Source organism: Halichoeres trimaculatus, unplaced genomic scaffold (genome assembly GCF_033239565.1).
Source record: "Halichoeres trimaculatus isolate MK-OKI-2021-1 unplaced genomic scaffold, fHalTri1.1 fHalTri1_scaffold_7, whole genome shotgun sequence".
Lineage (NCBI taxonomy): Eukaryota > Metazoa > Chordata > Actinopteri > Labriformes > Labridae > Halichoeres > Halichoeres trimaculatus.
In genome coordinates this window covers 24,475,804-24,491,762 of record NW_027437185.1, presented here as the reverse complement: position 1 = coordinate 24,491,762, position 15,959 = coordinate 24,475,804, and the positions used below count along the sequence as shown (strand labels likewise).

Sequence of the window (15,959 nt, the reverse complement as noted above, 5' to 3'; positions counted from 1 at the left end):
AAGTTCAGAGTCCAAAGTTTTGCCAATTACTTTTTTTTTCACGACAAGAAGAGTATAAATGAACACAAACAGATATTTTCAACGCCTTTATTGAAAACAGCCAAAAAACAGTCAATTACAGCATGTCTGCTGCCTTTGTTCTGCTCCTTTGTAACGGCCATTCCCACTCATGGTAGACTATCGACCAGCACTTTCTTCTGGGGCCGGAATCCTAAGACAGCAAGAATAAAAAGATTACTGTAGACCGCCAATTCAATTTCCCTGCACAAAGAAATAGAATTAAACTATTGCAAGTGCAAAGAAGCAGAGAAGTAATTGTGCAGCTGAGTGAGCTCAACATACCAGCACTGGTTTGCTGCCATTTCATTGGTCCAACAACTTCAGGACAAATCTCAAGTCGGTTCCATAGATGATTGCCTGAGAGCGTTGGCTATCCTGAAATAAAAACATTATATCAGCACATTGCCTTTCAATGTAAACATGTATTCAATAAACATCAGAATAATATTCAGTGGTCCTTGATCCAACTGGGAATTCTATTCATTGTTTGTTTCCAGTTTGACGTACGGGAGAGTTGTTGTTCTTCCAGTGGTTTCCATTGTTTGTTGTGGCATGCTTGAAGGACAGTTTTTGGTACTCAAAACAAAGCTTGTAACAAAGACTTCCAATATTTAACAATGAGAATTCTTACACAATATGGGCCCAACTCCTTGTGGGCTATATTATGCTGGGTCAAATCACTTTGGACCATTAATGGGGCAAAGGCTCAGAGTTTCAGAGGCTTGTTTGATAAAATGGCTGCAAAAAGGTTTCTTTGCTTAAAGTGGCAAACATTTGGGGCTGTTGGTGTTGTTAAAAAATGTATCATGAACCAGACTACAGTGCCAAAGTCACATTGAGTTGACATCCAGTTTTTTTTCCTTTGTGGCAAAGTTGTCTTGAACGTCGCCTTTTTGACGGGAAACTGCAACACAGGATTATGAGAAACTCATTGACAGATGAGAAACAAAGAGGTTTGCTTTGCTTACCAGCTGTTGACTACCAGTCGAGCTGCTTTTGGTTGTTGTTGTTGCCTTTGGTTTTGTCGTTGCATGCCATCATTTGGCTCTAGGGTGATGGATCCATTTTCCAAGAAAGGACATTTGAACATTTTGACAGTAACATTTGCCTGACTCTTGAAAACAATAGTGTCCAGTTGATGGCACATTTATGTATAGCATGAATTGAGGTCACTCGTCTTCTTATAAAGCACGAGCAGACTCACATAAGCTTCACAGGAAACTGTGGAAATATCATGTTGGTACCCAAAATTCATGACGGTCTCTGGTACTGTTTTGATAATTGATGAGCAATGGTTCAGGTTCAACTAAAAGCTTTATTAGAGTAGGAAAGCCAGACTTATAGGGCATTGCAGATTCCAACAGCACTGAACGTACAAACTAACACTTACGTGATAACTGCACTGTTATATGAGCAAAAGAAATACTAAAAAAAAAAACAATAAAACAGAAACTCTTACACATAAAAACCTTGGGAAGTCAAGTTACAGATTCAAAGCTAAGCTTTATAATCCACAGATTCAGACATGGCTAGTTTGTGGTGTTAGATTTGTTCCAAAACACTGAGTTAACTGAGCACGAAAAGAACTTCGGTTTCGATGTGGGTTTCAAGTCCAGTTCAGTATCTGTTGCGAGACATTCCTCTATCAGGTCGACTGCCACCGCGGCCACCACGTGGCCCTCCACGACTTGAGCCACCATAAGAATCACGAGGAGGGTAGCCTCTCTCGACAGGGGGAGCTGGGCCCCTCTCCTGCCTGCCCATTCGCTCACCACGGCTAGGTGGATATGGGTCACTCCGACTGCTGGGGTAACTGTCACGACTGCCATAGCCATCCCGGGAACTGCTGCCATAGTCATCATAACGACTGCTTCCACTGCTTCCACCATAGGATGGTGGGGGGCCCCTTGAAGGTGGGGCGCCACGAGAGTTACCTGCAGGGTCAATGGGTCAGGTAATTGGCAAAGTTCCATTTATACATTTTCTTGCACTGTCTGGTGTTCATTTGTGCCGATAAACTGATTCTGAGACTGAAAAATTTAACTAAGGTAATGTTGGAAAGTCCAATCGAGTGAAAGACCTCTATCTTAACTTTAGTTTATGTGAGCAGTAACTTATCCAAGCAGAGGGGAATAAATGGGCAGTGCTACCCATTTTAGCATGCCATTGATTTGAGTGGCCATTTTTCCTTTTTGAGCTCCAAGTGTTAGAACTGCAGGTAAAGACGAGGCTGTCAGACGTGTCTTGATGGTTTTATGAACATTACTCCTTGAGGGAGGGCTTTGACAGGCAACTCATACAGAGTCATCAACAGATGTTTCCACAGAGTTTTTGGGTTCCTTATGGTTGCGAACTCCCTGGGCCTCATTCTGCTTTGCAACAAAAAATTATTCTTGACTTATCGCTGTGATACTTAAGACTGTGACGGGTGGACTGAGCTGATTTGTGTTTCATTTTAAAGGTCAAACTGTGGATCTGAAATGCAAAATGCTTAAAATTTGAATTGCAGTACGGGGATGTGGCCACTGGAGAGAAAAAACTTGGGCATTCGAGTTGATGTTTCCTTTGGGGAGGGAGCGCTGTATGAACTGTCGAGCACGTTGGTCATTGCTGGGGTTTGGTTGGTTTTTTTGTGCAGATCTTCTTTGTGCCAAATTGGCTATTTGCTGTCATTACACAAATGGAGTCATATCTTACCGTAACCATCATATGATTCTCTGTAGGAGCCACCACTGGGACGGTCCATGTATCTTGGTTCGCGGCCTCCCCCATAATTATCTCTGTCACTGCACAATACAAAAAAAAAAGTGTTAGCTGATAGCTACATAATATATTAGCTACTGTTTCAGCCTTGTGTAACTCATTAATACCTATATCCTCTGGACATTGACCCATAGTCATCCCTGGAGCTGGAATTGGAGTATTCTCTGTATGAATAATCACGGGGTGGAGGGCCATAGTCTCTGGAGTCTCTTGAGTTATAATCCCGGCTGGAGTAGCTGTGAAATATGGCACAGATAACTTCAGGGCGGCTCATTTATACTTTAAATATTTTCCATGGTCCATGATAAGCTCATTCAATCAAAAAGGATCAATGGCATTTTTTGTTATTTTACACCCAAGTCACTCAAAATACTTGTAAAACCTCCTCTTACATATTTTCTAAAACACTCTGCAAGACTAAACTTTTGCAATTAGCTAGATTGTGGGATGTAACTGTATTTGAGTGAATTACCTGTCTTTTGAGTTGTAATGATCCTCTCTTGGTGATGGATAATCATCCCTCCTAGACATCATGGAGTCCCTGCGAGGTGGGGGTGGACCATACGGATCCCTGTCCCTTGACATGGGGGCTGAAATACACAGTTTCAACAAACCGGCTCATTACTAACAAAGAACACAGAAGTCGCCTGTCTAGGTACTTACAGAAGAGCTGGAGGCTGGAAGATTAGTAAAAACCAGACATGATCAAATCTATTGGTGTGGTATTTTGCCAGCACAAAGTTGGTATTACCTACAGATGTCTACTTTTCACTCAGGTGTAGTTAGCTACTTACGTCTGTTCATGGGGCCAGAAGAGGTAGGTCTCTTTGGAGGTGGACCTCCATTTCGGACTGGGGGTCCTCTCTTCAGCGGGGGTCCTCTGGATGACATTCCTTTAAAGAAGGGTTCTACATTCCCTGAATTATCATAGTAGTCTTTGCAGACAAGAAATGCAGATATTAATTTAAATAAAGCTTAATAATGTTAAACAGAAAAATGACAAAATGCACTGAACTTTTAAAAGCTCATCTGATCTCATCAATCAAATCAGATAATTACCTCTTGATGGTGGGCCTCTCATGCCACCAGGACCACCCCTGGAGCCGCGGGGGCCTCTAGGTGGACCACGACTGCGAGAGTGCATAGGTGGTGGTCCTCGCCTCCCAGAACTTTCAAATTGTGGTTTTGTTGCTTGCTCCACTTTGATAGGCTTGCCATCAAGAGACTGTAATGAAGAGTTAAAATTACATCACAACACAAGCCGCTTAACTGCAAAAGTTGGTAGAATTATCAGCTTTGTGCTTGCCTTTCCGTTCATCTCCCTTGCTGCATCTTTTGCATCAGCTGGAGTTTCAAAGGTAACAAAAGCAAAGCCTCTTGATTTGTTGGTTTCACGGTCTTTCATCAAGAGAACTGTGAGAAGGGAATGGATTTGGATTAGAGTGTTGCTATGTGGCTGATTTTTTGAGCTAATAACATTATCTACTGCCTGACATCATGAGCTTGCCCCTTTATCTTTATTCATGTAACTATAAGTTATTTTCCAAGTACATGGCTCAATTGTTTTTCAACCCCTGTAACAAAGCCCTTACTTACAAACGACTAAAGTAAAAGCAGGAAAACAGAAAAGGAAAACGAGTCACAACAATTCAAATATCATCTGAATATTGCATTGTTGGAACAACAGTAATAAATCGACCTGTTACAAATTAATAAGAGGCAAACTATTTGTTAGCTTGGGTTGTTACTGGAGTAACTTAACGACAATGAGTGCCTCGGTATTTGATACCTTGGCGAAACATCTGGTGCGCATCAATTAAGGTAAAAAAAAAAAAAAAAAAAAAAAAAAAAAAAAAAAAAAGGTCAAGTTGAAAAAATAATACTAATACAAAAGAGAGTTTTCAGATTCAATCATTACAATTTTAACAAAAAGGGCTAAGCAGGGGCTCCATACACACCTTCCATAATTCTGCCATATTTGCTGAAGTACTGCTCCAGGGCCTTCTCCGTGGTCTCAGTGTTCAGTCCTCCGATGAAAAGCTTTCCAGGTCGGTCTGCCTCTGCCATGCTAGAAAATCCAAAGTGTGCATAAAAGAGAGAGTCGTTCATAAAGTGTGCATAGTTCAAACAGATACAAAGTATGCATTCATTTCATTATCAGTTTCCAACAGTGACTACCTTGTTCCTGAAAAGCCTTGAGCAGCTGAACGCGTAAAATGGCGTTAAACGTGCCAACGACTGTGGCTAATGTTTCGGCTAACGATAGCCAGCAAGTAATGTAGCTGCTTACGGTAGAATGCGATAGAGGTAGGACGCGATTAAAGATAATTTGAAAAGACAACCCTTACGTATTTTATGCAAGCACACCACTGGCTGCAGGAGTACGAGCAGTAGCGGCGGCTTTGTGTTAGCTTCGATGAAAAAACAGGACTTCCACTCCCTCTTGACCCGTTTCCGGCGAAGCAAAAGAGGCGGCACTTCTGTGTGATTTCTTCCTTGCCTGTTTGCTTTATAAGTTGTTATGTAGAACTATCGCCACCTTGTGGAGTAAATTGATCCCTACAGTCACTCATTTGTATGTACTGTATATAACAGGTTAGTTTTTGTTTGCCAAGTTCACTTCCACATAATTCAACACACCTTGTCCAGATCAGTTTTTTTCTTTAGACAATTAACACACTAAATTATCCACACTTGCATCATTCCCACAATGAAAGGTGTATATAAAGGCATCTTCTTTTTCACTAGTGTCCTCCTGACCAAGACCAGCATACACACACACACACACGTGTGTGTGTGTGTGTGTGTGTGTGTGTGTGTGTGTGTGTGTGTGTGTGTGTGTGTGTGTGTGTGTAAAAGACTGTAGCTTACAGCATTTACCATATGAACTGAATTATATAACTGATTGAAATAAGGCCAAGGATTTGATCTATTATCTATCTTTGCAATTTCATTTTACTTGTTGCAATGATAAATAAAGTTCTATTTTACAGCCAGTGAAAGCCAATTTCTAAATTATTTCAAAATTTCTTCCTCTTTTTCAGTGGGATGGAAAAACATTTTTTTAAGATCTTAAATGCTTATTTAGGAAAAATAAGCCCAGGCTAACCTCTGTAATGCCAGAGTGTTTAACTTAATAATTGATTATTAAGCAGATAAACATTTCAGAATCAATTATTATTTAACAAAATTACAATGTTCCTAGAATGATAATTAAAGTTTGTGTTCTGACACAAGGTAAGACTATAAGGCAGGGTGTTGGTCTGACAGTAAGCACCACAGCTTCTCAACAAGTGTGTTCAGTAGTATCTTTACTGGGGCCTTCTGTGTAAATCAAATGTTTTAGCTTTCTCCCACAGGAGTTTGATTTTGAACTATCGGGACTATACATACAATATAATGTACCGATGAATACACACTAATCGGTTGATAGTGGTTTGGTAAGAGGGCCGCAAGATGACTTTGGGGACCAATCCAGTGCACAGTTAGTGAAGTGAGAGCTGTGAGAAGTGAGACATTTCTACAGCCCCCATGAATGCCTCATAATGACTTTGTTCATGAATGGCTGAAAGAGTTTTCTGATTGTAATCTGATTGTGTCACCTGATTATTTAAAAATAGCACTCTTTTTGAATGTACCCTAATTCCTTTAGGGCATACTTATTTTTAACTGAAGAGGCTGTATTTCTTCATGACGCCCTGTGCAAACGTTGATGTGTCTCTTTTGCTGAAGTTAAATCTTGTAACAGAAGAGTTCTTATGAAGTCACAGTTGAGGTTAGGCTTAGCTGTGGTGCTCGGGACAAATGTGATATCTTCATATTGGCCCTGGGCTCCTGGTGACTACCCGACTAAAACATCATTGTCTCAAATTTCTTTGAGCATTAGATTAGCTTGTTACTAAGCTTATGCTAGAAGTTGTAGTAATAGTGGTGGTGGTAGTTTAACTAATTTTTATTCAGCTATACTTGAAATTACTACTTTCCATCATTAGAATTATGATTATAATTTGAAAGGACTTTTTATACCCTTTACTAAATATTGACAAGAGAAAGTGTATTTTCCAAGAGGCTCTAAACAAATAAGCACAGCAGTTTTTAAGAGCTCAGATTTAAACTATTAAGCAACCCTTTTATCAGCCTAGAGATGCAGTCACTTCCAGCAAGACATAGACAGAGGACTGGTAGGACTGGTATAAAGTGGCCAATGAGCAGCTTTATCATTATACATAAAATTACCCCCCAAACAAGCAATACTAGTTGGTTTGGCCATTCGAGAGATCTACTGGAAAGTCTTGTTTTGAGTAGGGGGCTGATAAAATTTAAAACCCACTGTTCAGTTTCATTTACAGCTGAAAATACATTGCGAGTTTTAAGAAACAGCATTTCTGTTTTACTTATGAATCTTGTAATGAAGTGTTTGTCACAAAGTGTTGTTTTTGTGGTGAGGGAATATCTGGTTATGGCATGAGCTTTATGGATCCCGGTTAAAGGGTGCTGAATACAATTAAAGGGCAATCTAAATCCATAAAGAAAAAAGTAGACACTCTGTACTTCTATTTTAATTTCATTCATCCCAGAAGGCAAAGAAAGTGAGCTGCAGGCTCTTACCCGTAAAAAAAGAAAATCACTCTTTTGATAATAAAATAACTTATATGAATGTTTTACCTTTGCAAAAACGCCCTTTCCTAACCTTTGTTTTGAAACATTTTGTTTTGTTTAACATGAGTTAGCAATCATTATTATTGGTGTGAACACAAATATCATTTGTAGAGTGTTATGAATGTTTTGCAGTAAATGAGTGGTAGGCCTATATAGGTCCCAACAATTAGAAAGAAACTCTCCATATCACAATCTTTCTAAGGGCTGAGCACCCTGAAATTCTGATCCTAAAATTGCCCTCGGCTTGTAATTTGCCCACTTTTCCAACTACATCTGACAATCCACTTTTTGTCGGGTTTTCCCAGTTCTGTGCAACGTGAGACCTAGTTTCGTTCTTCAGGACATACAACAAGGATGTAAATGTAGGGAAAAAAAACGATAAGCAACGTCAGTGTTACTTCCACCGTGTCAAAAACGTCAAGACGCTGAGCATTAAATATGACGTCCGATTTTTCTTTTTTCAACATAAAAGCATTTTTAATTATTGTGTTGCGCTTTTGAAAATACACAGAATTATCAGATATATTCATTGGATGATTTCATTAATTTATTAGTTGTGAAAACTTATTGAAATATTTGTATCAACTTTAACCATTTAAATCGTGATTGATCAACACGTTATTTCAATTTGGAAGTTTATTTTGAAAGTAACGTCGTATTTCCGGTAGTCCCTCCTAAGTGGACGTCACGGACAGTGGTTGCGTTGGACAGGTTAGCTCAGCCTCTGCTCCCGGTAGAAAGACCAAGCTAGCAGTTAGCAAACATACCTTTCCAATAGAAGGAGGAACTCTCTCCTTCGATACAAGTTTACAGAAATCTTTAAGTGATCGTGTCCGGGGTAAAATGAAGAAGCGGATACAGTTTGGTTTTCTTCTGGTTTATTCTCTAGTGTCGTATTTTTCGTCCTGCTCGGCGTTTTATCTTCCGGGTTTAGCCCCAGTGAGTTTTTGTGAAGAAGGCAAAGGAGGTGAAGATTGTCAGGTATGGGAATTCATAAAACTCAGTATTCTTGTGTAATGTTGTGTGTACTGTCTTGCAGCTTGAATTTGTGTACATAATTCAGTTTATTAGCTTTCCAAGTCCTGTAGTCAGACAGCCCCGTCCGTAGGCCCCGACTATTACATGGGACCCGAGTACTGGCATAACTGATGATGCATTGCTTATTTACTTTGTTCGCGTTTTTAACCCACTTTCGAAAGAGGCTTATAAGCATTCCGATGTTTTAGGTCTTAACGTTTGCTTGAATATTATATTTCAGACGTTACAATATTGCCATTAGTTGTATTAGATATAGTTGGTTACTGTTCTGTTCAGGTTACTTAGCAAAGGTAAGTTTTGACCAGCCGGTTCCTGAATTTGTTCACAAGTCAGTCATAACTTTGTTAATAACATTAGGTAAATCAACGGTTTATACCCCGGGCAGTAGTACTACAACACACATTTGGTCCAGCAGACTGAAAGACTGACTGTTCTTTTCCCCCAAAACATTTTTACAGACAGCAATTGAGCTGTTCGTCAACCGTTTGGACTCAGTGGAGTCAGTCCTGCCTTATGAGTATGATGTGTAAGTAACAATTAATTTCATGCCATTTGTATCAAACATGTGTGAAACAGTATGTTTTGCTGCATAGTTATGTCCTCTCATTGTCTATCTAATTGTCTATATGTCTCTAGGTTTGACTTCTGCAAAGACCTCAAAGAGAAAAGGCCTTCAGAAAACCTCGGACAGGTGCTGTTTGGAGAGAGAATCGAGTCATCGCCTTACAAGGTGGGTTTTCACTTTTAAAACAAGTTATGTATACCGCTAAATTGATTGAGATTCTATTGTAATTTGACAATGTAAGGTGCTGATGACATGTGACTATTCTGCCAACAGTTTAACTTCAAACAAGATGTGAAATGCAAGGCAGTGTGCACAAAAACCTACAAGAAAGGCAGCCAAGAGGATGCCACCAAACTGGATTTTCTCAAAATGGGAATGCAGCTCAACTACCAGCACCACTGGTTAGACAGATGATTACTACAGCTATTGTTATCCAAAGCCATGACCATGTCTTTAACCCATTCTGAGGCTTGTGAAAAACACTAAAATAAATATTTATTTCTCAGGATTATCGACAACATGCCAGTGACATGGTGCTATGATGTGGAGGACAGTCAGAAGTACTGCAACCCAGGATTTCCAATTGGCTGCCTTGTCACTGCAGATGGAAGAGCCAAAGACGCATGTGTAATAAATGTAAGTTCTTTGTTTTGTGAATGAATGTGTACTTGGCTCGAGATTACCCCATTTTTATTACATAGAAAGCAGAGTTATTCAGGATCTATATTTGCAGTGTTCCAGAAAGATAAACTCATTTGATATTTGCTCTTAATAGAGTTTTGGACACATGTAATTATCAGTAACAACAGATCACGCTGCATTCTTAGACATCTAAGAAATCTCGCTCTAGCAACTATGTTATTAAAAGCCTCACCTAGTGTTTAAGAATCCTGCCTATTTGTTCTCTATTAGTCTATCATACGACTGATAATACGAGGCCAGAAAAGTAACTGAAAATATATAATGAATACTAATAGCTGATGGGTTCAGACCATTGTACAGTCATGTAAGTCTATAAAAAATACATTTTAAAGATGCTAAGAATAAAACCCTCACAATGTCTTGTGAACATTTTTCCTTTCTGATATTGTCTTTCAGTCGGAGTTCAACAAGAAGAACACATTTTACATGTTCAACCACGTAGACATCAAGATCATTTACCACAGTGGAGCTTCAGAGGGCTGGAGAGGGGCTCGGCTGGTTGCCGCCACTCTGGAGCCAAAGAGGTAGTTATACATTCAGCATTTTGCACTTGGAAATGCAAAAATAACTTTTAATTGATTGATATTTTGACATGAATGTATTCAACAGTATCAAACATGCGGATGAGAATAACCCAAGCTGTGAAGGAGGAAACCCAATGGAGGTCCCTGGGACGTTTGACAGTGATGTGTCAATAGTTTACACCTACTCTGTCACTTTTGAGGTAGACCTCTAAACCTTTGACAAATCATATCAGAGAAATCACTTTAGAAAAAGCTTTCACAACTTCTGTCATCATAAAAGAAATACGGTTTCTTTACCAGTCTTAACAGTTTTTAACTTTTTTGAACAGGAGAACAATTCTATCAAGTGGGCATCCAGGTGGGATTACATCCTGGTCTCCATGCCTCACACCAACATCCAGTGGTTCAGGTAATAGAATGGCCTCTATATGATGCACCACATGTGCATTAGATGTTCTCATTTTTTAATCCATGTCTTTGTTTTTGTCCAGCATCATGAACTCTTTGGTCATCGTCCTCTTCCTGTCTGGCATGGTTGCGATGATCATGCTGAGAACCCTTCACAAGGACATCGCCAGATACAACCAAGTTGACCAGGTAAAAAACGGTTGAGATCTCTGTCAGTTGGAGCTTACTCGGATGTGGACGTATCGAACAAGTGAACCCTGCTTGTGTGTGTGTAACCAGTTCATGAAATTCTTACTTGTATACTGCTGGGTGCCGTGTTGCCACCATGCAAATGAGTTGTTATTCAAAGTAGCATTTAAATGAACACCACATAAACATCTTTATTTGTCACAAGGTTAAAACTGAAGTAATGCTGTTGAGCTATAAAGGTGGTGTATTAAGTGTTGAGTGTTAAACATAAACCAAAAAAATAATGGACGCTGAAGTTTTTATCAGACTGTAATGCTATTTACAGGTCATTTTTAAAAGGCAGATGCTTTTGTGTGAAGGGCTAATGCCAGCCAGGACGCTTGCTTCCCAATTCCCCAGGATTATAAATATTTTGTTACATTTTACAGGGAGACTTGATAAAGATTCCCCCGGCCAAGGAAAAATCCTCAATGCCTTATGTAAGCTTATCCAAAGCTGTTTAAGCAAAACATGCTGCTGTTTTTAAATCAGGTGTTTGGGTGTGTGATTGCCACAAGCAGGGACATTAGAAAAGAATGTAAAATGTGGTGTGGTCATTTGTGTTTCAAAGAAAAAAAAATCATGAGAAAGCTCTGACTATTCACACCAAATTTTACAACTTTTGGTTTCTAAGTTTCCTTGATCTTCACTGGATTTTTCTTTGCTAGCACATGTCAAATAGTGAGGTATTGTTCACTGCTTGGTGGCTGGTTAACCTTTTACTTTAACCATTTTCACAAGTTTAGCTCTCCGTTGATGGTGATTGTTGTGTTGCTGTCTTCCTCCACTCGCAGGAGGATGCACAGGAGGAGTCAGGGTGGAAGCAGGTGCACGGTGATGTTTTCCGACCCCCCAGGAAAGGCATGTTGCTGTCTGTATTCCTTGGACAGGGGACCCAGATCTTCATCATGACCTTCATCACCCTCTGTAAGGGCTGTTTCATACTGTGGTTCCTTTGTCATCAACTTTTATTACTCATTGTGTGCACACACATTTGCCAGAGCTTTGCACTGCGAATATTGTTGCAGTCAGCGTAAGACTAAAATCGTCTTCTGGTCGTCAACCAAAACTCACATCCATTGTTCAGAACAGCAAGTTTTATTCGGTAACTTTAAAACATAAACGGAGTGAAATGTAGATGTTGTAGAAGGAAATTTATGTCCTTATAGAAAATTATATTATTGGCAAAGACGGTGTGGAAAACCATCATATATGTCATAGTATTACCATCTAAAGCCATGATACAGAAGATAGGGGGTAGGTTTAATAGATATTTTTTATTTTAATACTTTAGGTATTTTTTTTAACAATAGGTATGCTGTTGTGTTGTGATGTGTATATGCCTGCTCTGATGCCTCTTTGTCCCCTGCAGTCCTGGCCTGTCTGGGTTTCCTGTCCCCAGCCAACAGAGGGGCTCTCATGACATGTGCTGTGGTCCTCTGGGTGCTGCTGGGAACACCTGCTGGTTATGTGTCTGCCCGTCTTTACAAAAGTAAGAGTGTTGGAAAAATGCAGTACCAAAGTCAGAACTGACCCTGTCACCATCTGTTTGCTGTTTTCTTAAGACGATAGGCTCATCAATCTGTTTTTGTTCTCAGCTTTTGGAGGCGAGAAGTGGAAGACAAACGTGCTGCTGACAGCACTCTTGTGCCCAGGGTTAGTTTGGTTCATTCAATCTAATTTTAAGCAATGTATCTCTGCTCTTGCTTGAGTTAAAGGTGGAGTCAAATTCAATGACAGTGTGTGCTCTTAATTTGTCTTGGGCAAAATCCAAACCCCATATAACCCCATATATAATCATCTTACTGTCCTTTGTTAACTCTTTCTACAGAATTGTGTTTGCAGACTTCTTCCTGATGAACCTGATCCTTTGGGTTGAGGGCTCCTCAGCAGCAATCCCCTTTGGCACTCTGGTGGCCATTCTGGCTATGTGGTTTGGAATCTCTGTGCCGCTAACCTTTGTTGGTGCCTACTTTGGATTCAAGAAAGCTGTGAGTTAGACCTCCTAGTTTTTGAATGTCTGTAGCTTCAAATATTTGATGTTTTGTGTTTAAGAGTTAATCATTTTTTTAACTCCTTTCCTGATCCTTGACAGGCCATCGAGCAACCAGTCCGAACAAACCAAATCCCCCGTCAAATCCCTGAGCAGTCCTTCTTCACAAAGCCCATTCCTGGTATTGTGATGGGTGGCATCCTGCCATTTGGTTGTATTTTCATTCAGCTATTCTTCATCCTCAACAGCATCTGGTAAGAAGCCAGGAATCCTGCAAATCCAGTTTTGCCAGCTAGTCTTGTTTGGAACAACTTCTTTCTTTTTGTACCTCCAGTAAGGTGAGCTGTTCATTGCTTTGGTCTTTTATGTTGCAGGTCTCATCAGATGTACTACATGTTTGGATTCCTGTTTCTGGTTTTCATTATTCTACTCATCACCTGCTCTGAGGCCACAATTCTGCTCTGCTACTTCCACCTCTGTGCTGAGGTACCTTTAAAATGTGGTCTATACATTTATTTATGAAACATCGCTCCTAAGTATTTTGCACAATGGGTCATTTGCGTCATCTTGTGTTCTGTGTTCGTAGGACTACCACTGGTGGTGGCGTTCCTTCCTGACCAGTGGCTTCACAGCTGTTTATCTGTTCATCTATGCTGTGCATTACTTCTTCTCCAAGCTGCAAATCGTTGGAGCTGCCAGCACTATCCTCTACTTTGGATACACCATGATCATGGTCCTCATCTTCTTCCTCTTCACAGGTGAGATTTCAGTTGTGCCTGAGCTGTCAAAGTAGCCACAGGCTTTATAGATAATTAATACATTAGAACTACTTTTTATAAGTTTTCTTGCCACGCTGGGCTCCCTTTCTATCAAATTCATCTTGACATATCTCCACACTGTTTGTCTTGTGAGGGTGTGTATCGTGTTGAAATTACTGGCTTTATCTTTGTTTGCTTTGCTCCAGTGTTTGAGCCCCCCCCACCATCAGCTCAGTACCTCTGTAAAAATTCAGGACCTTTATCCTGGTCTGATGTCATTTGTCTTTGTCATTTAGAGGAAGCAGGGACTGTTTCTTTATTTCTGCCCTGGCAGCTCACAAGCAAAGTGCTGAATGGAGTTAAAGAGCCTTTATATGCAAAGGCTCCATTTGAACTGTCATCACTGTTTAAAGTTTAATGTAAATCAGAGACACTGGGGGAAGTGGGACTAGAATGTTCAAAGTCCCTCTTGGTCAGATCTAGTTTTGCAGACTTATTTGGGTCAGTGATGTTGTTGAAGGGTGTTTCTGTTTGACAAGCTAGAGCCGAGATTTATTGGGAATTCCTTTTTGTTTCGCTATAGATCAAAAGATACATGCTGCACACTCACTCTTTTCAATAAATGGTGACTTCCCTCCGTATAAGCAATCAGTCTCTGTTCATGCATTTAGATCCATCAGCTGTGCTCCTGAGCTCAAGCGTGTCTGTAGCACTTGTAACACAAAATTATGGCTGCTTTTGTCTCCATGTTTAAAAGAGACAGAGATTGACACATGTTGACATGGTAACAGCACTCTCTGGCCCTGTTCGGCTCACTCACACACTCGCTCTAATAAGAGTTTGGGTGAGTGTGGAAAAAAAGGACCATATGCGGGGCTTGATTAACATCCCTGGCTTTAATGTCACCAAGAAATCCACTGCTCCCCATGATGTCGGCTAATGATACTTTTTCTGGTGTTGTACCGTCATAAGTCCAGATAAAAATTAGCCTGTAGCCGTGCGTGACACTATCTTAAGACAGAGCCATAAGTAGCAAAGGAAGAGATGTCAAAAGATTATCACTTAGAAATAATCCAAGCATTCAAGGAAAAGACGATCAGTTCCCCTCCTTGCTTCCAGTTTGGATCTAAATAATCCTAATCTCTCTCATTTCTCATATAAGATTTTTTATTTCATCGACTGTTTTTTTTTTAACCTCCTCCCAACTTTGATGACAACTTATTTCTGGATTGGCCTCCCACTGAGCAGTCAGATAGGACTGTTATACTCTCAAAAACTGATCCCGGATTTTGACCTCTGGTTTCTAGATATCAGTGGAAATGTTCTCTCTCTAACAAAATGAAGAGCTAGTACTGGAGTTTCTGCTTTTTCATTAAGGTTTTCCAACATGCCAAAAATGTTTTAAGATATAAGTTTGGTTTAAGCTCTTCAATGTGTTTAACAAATAGGCTTAAATCCTCAATTTGACACAAGTATCAATATTTTTGCTTTGATAGAATAAGCACAAAACAGATTTCCAATGTGACTGAAGACATTTTTGTTCTTTTGGTCCATAACACTGTTGGCACTGCTTTTTTTTTCTTCTCAGGCACAATCGGCTTCTTCGCCTGCTTCTGGTTTGTAAATAAGATCTACAGTGTGGTCAAGGTGGACTAGAGGATCAAGAGAGAGACTGACTCCTTGCTATTGCAGTACCGGCTCACCTCAGTACTGGCTGTCATGAAATGGTCCAGATGAACTTGGACTGAAACCATCACTTATCATAGAAAAGACCTAAAGAGCAGAGCCCGTCCTCTTTTGTGCTTTAAACCTTTGTTGCTGTTTTCTTAAAAAAAAATCATACTTTGTGTTCACTGTCCAGCAGTAATATTCTGAGTGGCTCCTTGAAAATCTGCGTGGGTTCCAATGGTTTAGCTGTTATAGTGAGCAGTTTGTTTGGGTGGGTTTAACAAGAAAAGCTGAAATGTTTTTATTTAAATTTTCTAAATACAGTAAATGTTCTGTATGTTGCTTTTCTATTCCCTTATGGCTTCATGTTTTGTTTTGGTTTCATGTACTGATGATAAAAACAATGTGTGTACATATATTGTATAGAAAAGAGTGCGCAGGAGAATGCTACTTAAAGATTGTCACCATAATGACTCTGTAGGATTTTCTTTTTTGTAAGGCAAACATGGGGCAACAGATCTTTAAATATCAGATAAAAAATGATGTAGTATGTAGTTCAGAAATTATATAAAACACTGACATTGGTATGACAA

The 15,959-nt window shown here is 39.8% G+C and overlaps 2 protein-coding genes across 5 annotated transcripts; one reads left to right on the top strand and one right to left on the bottom strand.

Annotated features, from left to right (window-relative positions):
* Nucleotides 1-73: 73 nt before the first annotated feature.
* rbmx (RNA binding motif protein X-linked) lies at nucleotides 74-5,312 on the bottom strand. Of its 4 annotated transcripts, none has more exons than XM_074674479.1 (10): nucleotides 5,172-5,312; nucleotides 4,782-4,891; nucleotides 4,130-4,236; nucleotides 3,883-4,048; nucleotides 3,618-3,758; nucleotides 3,296-3,413; nucleotides 2,931-3,059; nucleotides 2,758-2,846; nucleotides 343-1,994; nucleotides 74-211 (listed from the first exon to the last, which is right to left on the bottom strand). In XM_074674479.1, exons 2-9 carry the CDS (start codon nucleotides 4,888-4,890, stop codon nucleotides 1,678-1,680), a joined length of 1,176 nt encoding a protein of 391 aa, XP_074530580.1. In that variant the 5' UTR covers nucleotide 4,891; nucleotides 5,172-5,312; the 3' UTR covers nucleotides 74-211; nucleotides 343-1,677. The 4 variants fall into 4 exon arrangements, with proteins under 4 accessions (XP_074530580.1, XP_074530581.1, XP_074530579.1 ...); XM_074674480.1 differs by having other exon boundaries at nucleotides 3,618-3,731; nucleotides 5,002-5,311; XM_074674478.1 differs by having other exon boundaries at nucleotides 5,002-5,310.
* A 2,852-nt stretch (nucleotides 5,313-8,164) lies between these two features.
* tm9sf5 (transmembrane 9 superfamily protein member 5) lies at nucleotides 8,165-15,959 on the top strand. The gene is made up of 17 exons (XM_074673910.1): nucleotides 8,165-8,463; nucleotides 8,979-9,046; nucleotides 9,157-9,250; nucleotides 9,359-9,486; nucleotides 9,592-9,721; nucleotides 10,184-10,311; nucleotides 10,397-10,511; nucleotides 10,641-10,720; nucleotides 10,803-10,908; nucleotides 11,742-11,874; nucleotides 12,320-12,439; nucleotides 12,546-12,603; nucleotides 12,779-12,938; nucleotides 13,043-13,194; nucleotides 13,315-13,426; nucleotides 13,527-13,698; nucleotides 15,287-15,959. Exons 1-17 carry the CDS (start codon nucleotides 8,326-8,328, stop codon nucleotides 15,352-15,354), a joined length of 1,962 nt encoding a protein of 653 aa, XP_074530011.1. The 5' UTR covers nucleotides 8,165-8,325; the 3' UTR covers nucleotides 15,355-15,959.

Bases quoted from the DNA above. Each gene is read 5' to 3' on its own strand.
- rbmx (XM_074674479.1), bottom strand. From the start codon at position 4,890: ATGGCAGAGGCAGACCGACCTGGAAAGCTTTTCATCGGAGGACTGAAC. The intron at 4,049-4,129 runs GCAAGCACAAAG...TCTTCATTACAG, and splicing joins CAAGGGAGATGAACGGAAAG to TCTCTTGATGGCAAGCCTAT. The intron at 3,060-3,295 runs GTAATTCACTCA...CATATTTCACAG, and splicing joins CATTACAACTCAAAAGACAG to CTACTCCAGCCGGGATTATA.
- tm9sf5 (XM_074673910.1), top strand. From the start codon at position 8,326: ATGAAGAAGCGGATACAGTTTGGTTTTCTTCTGGTTTATTCTCTAGTG. The intron at 8,464-8,978 runs GTATGGGAATTC...ACATTTTTACAG, and splicing joins AAGGAGGTGAAGATTGTCAG to ACAGCAATTGAGCTGTTCGT. The intron at 9,047-9,156 runs GTAAGTAACAAT...ATATGTCTCTAG, and splicing joins CTGCCTTATGAGTATGATGT to GTTTGACTTCTGCAAAGACC.